The 11444-nt window shown below is 36.4% G+C and overlaps 1 protein-coding gene across 4 annotated transcripts in view; it reads left to right on the top strand.

Annotated features, from left to right (window-relative positions):
• Positions 1-11444, top strand: part of LOC113240628 (solute carrier family 26 member 10) — a 118025-nt gene that overhangs the window by 83181 nt on the left and 23400 nt on the right. For all 4 annotated transcript variants that reach the window (XM_026477968.1, XM_026477969.1, XM_026477967.1 and 1 more), the window contains 7 exons: positions 1153-1253; positions 4128-4289; positions 6249-6394; positions 7267-7354; positions 7903-7970; positions 9676-9840; positions 11244-11348. In XM_026477968.1, the coding sequence (XP_026333753.1) occupies positions 1153-1253; positions 4128-4289; positions 6249-6394; positions 7267-7354; positions 7903-7970; positions 9676-9840; positions 11244-11348 (835 nt within the window). The remainder of the gene's footprint in view (positions 1-1152; positions 1254-4127; positions 4290-6248; positions 6395-7266; positions 7355-7902; positions 7971-9675; positions 9841-11243; positions 11349-11444) is intronic.

The raw sequence follows: 11444 nt of genomic DNA, 5'->3' as shown, positions 1-11444 counted from the left end.
GAATTTTGTTGTTGCTTTGATCTATTCTTATTATGTGTATAATTATATTATAATACTAATTACATTACACAACATTAAATCCTCTTTACAGTCATAACTTACACCTACAGCTGTAATTATATTCACATTTGCTCATGCACTTACATGTCAAACAGGTTATTTTAAATACACTATTTACACTGTACTATGTATATTATTATTGTCAATGTATAACTTTACTCGTAGTCGTTATATTTTTGCTTTCAAATAACTTAATCCCTCTCGTTAGTTCTGACTGAAAAGCAGCGCCTTAGGAAACTTTGGCATATGCTGAGTCAGCGCCGTTTCACTGCTATGACAATCATGTTTTGTTTTTTCTTTTATGCTTAATCTGTATTTGTGTTACATCAGTGAATAAAGTGTTTATCTATCTATCTAACAAATTACATAAGCCCAAATACAAGGTAGCAGCTGTACACTGTTGAGGACCTCCTCTCATCTAGTAAATAGTTGCTAAACGCCTCACGTACATAATTCGCAAAGTTTTATTGATTCATACCTTTCTATAGGAATCGTACTCGAATAATAATATAATTATAATAATATAAAACAACATCACATAAGTTACTCTGATTTTAAAGTAACTAAAGCGCTCGTGTTACGGAAATCGGAAACAACGACGGTACCACAAACGCCCATAACCGGGAAAATATCGTAGCAGTAGAGCTCCTTGTGAAAGAGTTCGTCCAGCGAAATACTGCTGCCTTACCAATTTCTACTGCCAAGCAGTAATGTGAGCATAACTGCGTTCCAGTTTTGATTGCTGGTGAAATTACAGGCATATAAGACTTACCAACGTCTGTCTCAGGGTGACGGGCGCATCGGAATTGCCCCTCAGATCTTAGTGTTTTAAAGCTCTGAGTAACACTGCAACTGTTATGGACAGGCTTGACGTGGCGCACAACTTGCTCCTCCCGTCACTTAGAATGACATATAAAAAAAAATATAGAAAAATTACCTTGACCCGGCAGGGGATCGAACTCTTAGAAATGGCGACGCCACGTAAACCACTGTACAAACCACTATACTGCGGAGGTCGTCAATCACCGTTACACCGCATTCACTTTGCTGTCACAATTTGGATATGCATTAACTAATGATTATTGTCGACAGGACCCCAACCCGGTCTAACCAGCAGTTCAACGTGGTGCGGAAGGTGTACCAGCAGGACACGCTCAACAGGGACGCAGATTACCATCATCCGCACACGTCATGTTAGTGATATTAAGTTTATAGAAAATCACGATATTTTACTACCCCAGTTTGTTATAATTACTAATTAATTAGATCTTTAATGTAACACTAAGCAAAATTCCTTAGATCCGGCTGGATTTGAATCAATGCTTTCAGCATACTGTACTTGACGCTCTCTCAACTGAGCTACGGAACAAACCAACAGCCCTTACGATTACAAGCGCAGTTATTTTGCCCGCTTTAACCTTCACTGAGTTCGCGGAGCAGCAAATTAATTTACTTACATTTTTATTTACATGGACTTCCACAAAGTAACGCCTGAATCTATTAATTATGTATACTACCGACAATAGCGCATTATAATTTTGAAATAACCGCCTTAGAGGGGCGCGCACTCCAGAATTTGTCCTACAGCACGTAAGAGCAAATAGTCCATGACGTAGACGAGAGCTGCGCATATGCGCATAGGCACCGAGAAGCACAGTGTATTTGTAAGCTCACTGCAGTCAAACCCATTGTATTCTATACGCAAAATAAGCAAAATTAAATTATGTAACACATTTTATATTCATCAGTCAATAACAGAATGACTAAACAAGTATGTTTACTTAGTAATGGATACACGTCATTCCTCCGCCCCAATTCCTTGACTCTACTGAGTAACTCTCTGGTACTCCAGAATTCGGTCTAAGTGGCGAACCCCTACAAGGCTGTTTTCTATTTGCAGCTTGTAGTGGAGCCGTCTGAGGCATCGTGTTACTAGCTACGAGCCTGCACTCTATCTCCTGGTTTGAATGCCCTGGAGAGGTTTTCCGTATTCCGGGTTGTAGTTAGATGTGGACATTTCCTCACCATTGCTTCTGTCAGCTTCGGTGGCATCTTCTTCGAGGTGCTCACGCTGATCGCCTGGGTTTTGGCGACGTTGACCGACAGTCGCCAGTCACTCTGGTTTCCCTTCAAAACGCAGAAATATTTCGCCTTTTACGTTTATTTGACCGAAATGTTCCTACTTATATCCTAAATCAAGTCTCTTATCTAGTAGAGGTGTCGGCGAGATGGCGGTCGGCGCGGGGCGCGGGGGGCGGCGACTCCGTACGACGCAGTGTGCGGGGTGCGGGGAACAGTGACGCGCTCTCGGTTGGGGCGCGGGGCGCGGAGTGCTCTCGTGCGTAGCTCGGTGTCCGTGACAATCATAAGACGTCGTTCCCGAAGGTCCAGGGGTGCTTCTAAGTCTGGTTTTCGCCGCATTGTTCTTATCTACACGTGACTCGCGCACGTTTAACTTTCTTTACATCAAGCGACATCATCGGTAAAATATTACATATGTATAATATATATAAAAATAAACAAAATTAAATTATGTAATACATTTTATATTCAACAGTCAATATTGGAGTGACTAAACAAGTATGGTTACTTAGTAACGGATACACGTCACATTCCATGCAAGTTTTTTTATATAAAATATAAGTGCGCATTTGAACTTTATCTCACCTGGTGGAAAGTGACGATGAGATCGATGGAGCATGTACACCTAAATATGCCTATTCACTCTTGCCTTGAAAATGCCCAAGTTATAACGTTCAGGGAACAAGTCTGCAGGCCGGAAATTCCACTCCATAGCCGTTCGCCATTTAAATGTGCAAGCGTAACGCTTTGAGCGAATCTTTGGAATATCCACAACATTATTGTTATACGTATATGGGTGGTACCCAAACCTACGCCTAGTCCGCCGGTGATGGAAAGGGCAAGGCGGAATTAAAGCGTGTAATTCCATCGCACACTCTCCGTGAATTATCCAGTAAAATATCGGAAGCAGGTAACTTTACGGCGGTGTTCAAGGCTCTGCAGCTTCACCTCCACTAATTCCGAGTCACCTATAAGCCTCTTGGTTTGTCAATTGAATCCAAAGTGGCCAGTTGGTATGTAGCAGAGCCATTCCAAATGTGGCAACAGTACGCCATGCACGGCCGGACTTGCGCTGTATCGGCTATCATTGCTTGAAGGAGAGTACGCCATGATTGCAGATCTTGAATATGAAAGAACTTTAAATTACTACAGTTTAAAATTAATGGCACCGAGATATTTGCGCTGAATTCGTTCATTGTTTTACGTAATGTCTATCTAAATGTGAAACTATGTACTATTTCTTCGGACGACATTGAACCGTAACAATGTTAAGAAACTTGTTTATTGCAATAAGTTTACCGACTACAATCCACGGACGAGACTGTGTTGGCAACGGTACTCGGACTTTCAAAAATGTGTATTTATAAAGTGATAATATCAGGAAAACTCTTAATTAAATTACAAATACGTAACGTCATTGCTGTATGAAACATATGAATTCACTAATTTTAAAAATTACTTTTGATTGAATGGGATGGTATACATTTTCTGTTTTTTTAAAGTCATGGCAAAATACGATCTATTAATTTAGCCTTTAAGTTTTAATTTAAATGAGCGTCCCGGGCCCGCGGGCGAGACTGGCTCGTCTTTGGTCTACGCAGCGACCGCGCGGTCGTATTATTCAGAGGAATTTAAATGTTGTTGCCCAGTAAATAGAATTCAGATTCGTCAATAATGTACGTGAAAGCGTGGTAACTGGGCGGTGAAAACTTTCGCGTCGTGTAACTGGGTGCTAAGGGTGCTGGTGAAATTACAGGCACATGGGACTTGTCAAGTTATGTCTCAAGATGCAGTGGCAGCCACTCAGATCTTTATTCTTCGTCCTGTCATCATCTTCATCAGCTTACCATCAGACGCACGACTTGTTCGTGCCGTCACTTGATATTATAAAAAAAAAACTTGGCATATAACTAGGCAATCAAGTATATTTCCGTTATGAAATGCTAGTATTATAACCACTAATTACACAATCACTCCTGAAACAGGGCGCTACCAGTGCAAGAAGTTTATTCGAGATTGCGGCTTCGCCGAGTGCATCACAACATCCGTGCCGCTGCTGCGATGGCTGCCGCAGTACTCGGTCAAAAACTACCTTCTAGGAGACCTCATTGCTGGAGCTACCACCGCCATAATGCACATACCTCAAGGTTTGCAAGAAATTTCTGTTAACTTGATATGTGTTTTTAAAAGACAAATAATACTAGTTCCGAAAAACAAATGAAATTGCAGCGATCTGATTAGAAAGCTGATAATCAATAACTTATTAATCCACAAAAACTAGAAATGTGAGATTTTAATTAAATTTATACTAAATTAACTGAAATTACTCCACTAATTTTGTTATAATTATCAATACAAAGATCGAACACTCAGAATAAATTCCTTCAATCCGGCCGGATTCCAACCAACGTCTCTTAGCAAACCGTGGCAGACGCTATGCCAACTAAGCCACGGAACTATGTACTTTTTTTCAGATCTTTTGTATTTGGTTTTTCTACAACTTTTTTGCTACGGCAACGCCAATTATTAAGAAACTATGAAAGTATTTCGTCAACCAGTTAGTTACCTTTACAGCTACCAGCCCTGGCTAGAGATTGAGATTTTAATGCCAAATGGCAGCCTGTCGTCTCGTCTACATTTCACAAACATAAAGTAAGTGATTTGAAACTGAAAATGGTAAAAACTGTTGACAGAAATCCATTAGCTACTACCACGAAAAAAATTTTAGGCGCCATTTTGTCAAAACTATAATAATGCTGGTTGACACGTTATTGCTTATCAACGTCTTAAGTTACGTTAAAATTAGTAACTGAAAAATAAACAGAGTGTGTTAAAAGGACAATGGCAAGCTCCCATATAAATTTTTGTTCTCATACGTCTGTTTATGAAAAACATGTTAAAATATAGGGTTTAAATTCCTGAACAAATTTTGCTTTGGGTTTACTAAGCTGAGAAGTCAGGAATAAATGATATCCCAGTTTGAAGTTTTCGAGGTCATGTGTCACGTAATTGAATAAAATATATTCGGTGTATTATTCTATCAAAATAAATTACAGAAGCCATAATACAGACTTAATAGAAGCTTAGTGGTACCGTGGGATTGTGACGTGAAGTTCAGAGGAAATTATTTTGTATACTGGTATGGTCAAAAGGCATGAAGTTAAGCCATAACAAAAAGTTAAATTAAATTAAAAATTAATTACAGACTGAGTTAATTAATAACATACTATTGCACTGATATGTCGGACACAAATTATTTTTTTGTGAAACGTATCCCTGATTTTGGGAACTTTTTTGTCAGTTTTACCATTTTCTCGCGTGGCATTTTGTAGAAGAAATTATCGATTTTATTTTTTATAGTGAAGTAGTTAATCTTTTATGAGCTTATTACAAATCGGTCGAATACATTACTACTGAAACTGATAGTTGTACATATCACTCCGGTTACATACTAATTAATCGTTAGAGTTTCTTTTAGATATGATTTTATTTCCAGACTTAGATAGGCCAATTTGAAAAACCTAATGAATTTATTTTAATTAAATTTTTATTGAATTGATATTCAATTATTTTTTGTGAAATTACTCCACTAGTTTGTTATAACTACTAATACAAAGATCGAACACTCAGAAAAAATTCCTTCGATCCGGTCGGATTCGAACCGACGTTGCATACCGTGCCAGACGCTATCGGCTATACCAATTAAGCCACGGAACGAACCAACGGACCTCACGAATTTTTCTATGTGCTTGCGTCGTGTCTTTGTACTTGGTCTTTCAACGACTTTTTAGTCGTAGCGCCATCTATGAGAAATCTATGAGTAATTTATTTTATTCAAACTTGTAATTAAGACATTTGAAGACGCTAACGAATTCTTTGTACTGTGATTTTGCCATTGTTCTTTATCATATATAACAAACAAACATAGTTTACTAAAATTATAATGCTACGTAAAAAAAATTTAACCTACTTCCAAATAGATTACATACTAAACCTCCGAAAGAAACACTAACTTACCGAAATACTATAAAATAGTATTACAACGGTTTACAACACACTTTACTTTGTAGAAAATAGTTTCATTTGCAATGTTATTGTATTTTCAGGAATGGCGTACGCGCTTCTAGCAGAAGTCCAGCCAATAGTGGGTCTGTACATGGCGTTTTTCCCGGTACTGATCTACGTCATCTTCGGCACCTCACCACACATCTCGATGGGCACTTTTGCTGTCGGCTGCCTTATGGCTGGCAAGGTAATCGGAAAATTGAAGCCTGTTGAATTGACTATAACAACTTTTAAATGTTTTCTTAAATGCCAGGAAGTTCCACCACCATCATATTCAAATATTTATTGTGAATTTACTCCACTAGTTAGTCATAATTATTAATACAAAGATTGAACACTTAGAAAAAATTCCTTCAATCCGGCGGGATTTGAACCGACGTCTTCTAGCAAAGCGTGGTATGCAGACGCTATGCCAACTAAGCCACGGAACGAACCAGCGGACTTCACGAATTTTTCTATGTGCTTGTTTGTCGGATCTTTGTGTCTGGTTTTTAACCTATGAATAGGCATTTTTAAGGCAAACAAAATAGCCCAGTAACAAAATTGTACTTTTCGGATACACATTCCTTCTATTCCTTTGCCGTACGCATCAGGAAGGAGGAAGCAAAGCGCTTAGTGCGAATACGTGGTATATCAACGACATAAGGATGGAGGATGAAGGTGGTCATGGGTTCAAGTCCCATCGGGTCGAAGAAATTTTTCTATGTATTCGAATGTTTATGTATTTAAAACTTATTGAAAATGTAGGCGAGCTGTTGCCTTTCTTTAACTCGAGGGAGACAGTTCGTGGCAGGCTCGTGACCAAGTATATGGAGGAGAATTGATAGGGCCGCAACGATGGCAGTGCTTCCCAGAACGAACACGTTCACAAGCTCTACTGCTACAAGAAAGCTATAAACAACATCTAACATAAATGATTATCACTAATATCAGGTTTCTTACCACGGTATGACTTCTTTTTATTTTCCCGATATTTATAAACCTGATATTAGTGAATAACCACGAAAGTCTTAAAATCTACATATATAACATCTAACATGGCTTCATCTTGACTTCCAGGTGGTACTACAGCATTCGTTTCACCCGGCCCCGCAAAACTTAACAGGCTTGGTTACTGCATTATCGAATAACTCATCACAAATAGAAGGTTAGTGATTTTTTTAAACCGACTTTTAAAAAAGGAAGGGTTCTCAATTCGACTGTATTTTTTTGTATGCAAATTTTACGATAACTCTCGTTATTTGTGAACCGATTTTGATGATTCTTTTTTTGTTGAAAAGAGGTTACCTCAGTATTGGTCCCATTTCAATTTGAAAAAAATATTACAAACTAAGGGTAGAATCCGGTTTCGCGCACTTCCCGGTAACCGATTTCAATCAAACTTGACAAATACATGTACCGCCGCTTCAACTATTCGTAAAACGAAATATTGTGTTGTATTATTATATAACACATATACTGGTAGTACTTATACCATTTGTTGTTATACGTTTTCTTGGTTGTATACAGTGAGTGATTATATCCTTAGAAATTATATCAAATATTGTTATACAAAATGAAAATAGATTATTTGTTGTTATATTTTCCCTTTTACACCCTTATGCCGCACATCCTGCACCATAGGTATAAAAGCTGGCACTAATAATGAAAAAAAATTGAAAAAAATGTCATATTATAAACTTTTTAATGTTTCAGATCATGCTCCCCTCTACGAGCCTATACAAGTACTTAGCGCAGTTTGTCTTAGCGTAGGAGCTCTTCAGGTGAGATAAGAACCATTTTGCACTACACTCATATGCAGGTAATTTTAGCTACATCTAAAGAAAGTAAAGGCGAAGTAAAAATAAGTGTATAATTGAATATATAATATGAAGGTGCCAAGCTGTACAACAAACTGCCAAAAATAACATTAAGAATGCAAAACCATGTCTGGATTAAAAAAATGCTTAAGTATTTCATTCTTTCAAAACTATCAATGTTTCACGAATAAAAATGTTGTACCCTAAATTTAAAATTTTAGTTTTGACGTTTTTATTAAAAATAACTGCACCCAAAAGCTCGTGGAATTACATGTATTTGCAAAGTTTTATAGCAATCGGTTACCGGAAAGTGCGCGAAACCGGATTCATCCCCTAGTTTGCCACCCTTAGAGGTGGAATATTTCGTTCAAATTTAAATGGGACCAACACTGAGGTACCCTCTTTCCAACAAAAAAGAATCCTCAAAATCTGTTCACATATATGTGAGTAAACACGTAATATATATACAAAAAAATACAGCCGAATTGAAAACCTCCTTCTTTTTTGAAGTTGATTAAAAATTATTAAAAGGTGAATTTGTTACTTTTACATTTATAAAAATGCTTAAACCTAAAAAATTATCTAACGGTAAACAATTTTGAAAATAAGTAGTAAAATATAAAATGAATTCTAAGTAAATAAATAAATTTACACTGTTTACATTTTTTATTATTACTAGGTAGATTTAAAAGTTTAGAGAAGTGGACAGTAATGGATTTTCATACTTACATTGCAGGCTTTGGCCGGGAAGAAGTCGCGGTCCATAAATGACAATCTTTCCGTGTTCGTTTTTTGAAAGTAATGCAAACAATTCCGAGCATGTTTGTAAAAATGTTTTTTTATTTAATTTTTAACGGACTTTTTTATATGTATGTTTGTTTGTTGTGTATGTTATATATGTATGTTAACCGAAATAACATTAAAAGATGTTATTTGGGTAAACATACACCCATGTTAGAATAGAATAGAATCATTTATTTCATATTATCAATTTCATAATAGTACAATTCGAAATATAATATCCAGGGATAACATGGTCGTCATTATTGTAAACAATAATAATATAAAATAAATAATTAAAAGAAAAATAAAGAAAAATCCGAACTATAAAAATACAAATCAAAATTAAATATTTTAAAAATACTAAATTAATTTTTTTTTAACGCACACACTCAACATGTCCCCGCACTAGGGAAACCCTGTGTCGCGGGTGCCATGGACACACACATAGACAACCACAAATTACACCCAAACTCACGAGAGAAATAAATGTAGGCCATACAAACATTTCTCCCGGCCCGGGAATCGAACCTGGTACCTCTGCGTGGCAGTCATAGTAACCGTTCGGCCACGGAGGCAGTTAAATTTCTTTTCAACAATTTCTTTAAAAGAAATTCCTCTACACTGTAGAATTCATTATGCAATAAAAGGTCTTTCAGTAGGGAACAAAGTACTTCGTCATTTGTAACATGTCATTTGTTACATATTTTTGTTAAACGTCAAAAACAATAAATTAAGTTTTAAAATACAGAATAATAATAATATAGTTCCAAACAACCACACAAATTACCTGTTCTCAAACTAGAGAACTTCTAGAGTGTATGTATACATTTTACAAGTTTTATTTAACTTACTTAGTACTGAAATGTAGTATTTTTATACATTACAGTTACTAATGTGGGTGTTCAGGATGGGCGCAGTTGCAACGCTTCTGTCTGAGCCGCTGGTGTCAGGCTTCACCACAGCCGCCTCCTTCAACGTCCTCGCGTCGCAGTTGAAGGACCTCTTCGGGCTAACCATACCTAAGCTTCCGGGAAACTTTAAAGTTCCACTGGTAAGTTATTGATGAGATTACAGGCACAGGGGACTTTTCAACTTATGTCTCAGGGTGATGGGCGCAGACGCAGTGCACCTCAGATTTTTGCGATTTAAAGCTCTGAGTGGCACTGCAACTGTTATAGACAGGGTGTCGTTTACCATCAGGCGCACGACTTGTTCATCCCATCGCTTAGTATCATAAAAAAACACAACAAATTCCTTTTTATCACACTTGCCAGTCATCAACCAATTATGTCTTATATTAATATCAACCATCCTATTTATAAATATAATATTAATTACAATTTTACAAAGGACATTCCAATTTACGCTACATTGTTTTACAAATTATTTTACTTTAACAATATGATTTTTATTAAATTAAATATATTATTATTTAATAATGGAAATTAGAATAAAACATTCACTTAAAATGTTCTCTAAATAGAAACTGTATTGCAATTCAGCCACATACTACTTAAATACTTATTATTAAGAATTTTTTTAATTATTTCCTGTATGAAATTTAGCATCTTTTCCAAACCATCCATGGCTTTATTATGTCGAGTGTATTATCTACGGAAGAATTAAAAAAAACCGCTTTATGCCAAATCCATAATTGTTGTGTTGTGAAACATATTTATATTATATTTATTTCCTCGCAAATGTGAAAAAAAACATCGTGTATATAAAGGACAGTCAGAAAATACAAAACTCAACTTATCACTCATCCTTCGGCTTCGGGCTTCTAATAGTCCCTCGTTATTGTTTTCTTATTTACCGTCTTTAATACACAATGTACTATTACTGTTTCAGGCATTTAGAGTTGAGGTAGCCTTTTCGAAGAATAGTTTCTTCTCAATATGAGTAGAGAGAATACTTAAGGCGGAATAAATTAAATATCTAAATTACCATTTGTGAGATGAAAAAAGAAATGGAAAAAAATGAAGACACCTTTGCAACATATAATATTATTATTGAATATCGTGTTGTTTTTACTGCTATGTAGGTCTCAGTAATGGTCCCATCCAAATTTGAAGAAAATATCCCATACTAAATCTATGATCCCACCTCTTGTTATAATGTGGCAACCCCCTTACATAATGTCACTCGCATTTAATGTGATTACTTATAATTAGATAATAAGCATAATTTTCCTTGATAATTAGTTTTGTTTTCGGCTGAAGGACTTTGTTTCCATGGCCAGCAATAAATTTAAAAAAAAATGTCTCTCGCATTCGTTCATTCTCTATGCTCTCTTGAAATGCCGTCTGCCTATACATATAATAGCTCTCGTCTCAATTTAAATAATCATGTAATTATTACAATTAAATATATCGCACTGCGATTACAATATGTTGTAACTCAAAATATGTCAAACCTATGCTGGGAATTTAACAATAAATAATATGCGTGCAGACTGTGATTGAAATATGCAAGAACCTGCCGAAGCTCAACTGGGCCGCATTAATCATCTCCTTCATCACCTGTCTGGTCATCGCGCTCAACAACGAACTACTCAAGGTAAGTTACCACTAACCCTGCAGCAAGCTTTGTAAGTAGTACCATAGATCAGTAACTCAAGAGAAATGCTTTCTACACCAGATGTCGCAACGAGTA

This window comes from Hyposmocoma kahamanoa, unplaced genomic scaffold (assembly GCF_003589595.1).
Source record: "Hyposmocoma kahamanoa isolate Upper Pololo Valley unplaced genomic scaffold, ASM358959v1 160, whole genome shotgun sequence".
Taxonomy (NCBI): domain Eukaryota; kingdom Metazoa; phylum Arthropoda; class Insecta; order Lepidoptera; family Cosmopterigidae; genus Hyposmocoma; species Hyposmocoma kahamanoa.
The sequence above is the reverse complement of the archived record's forward strand: the minus strand, read 5'-3'. Positions and strand labels throughout refer to the sequence as shown.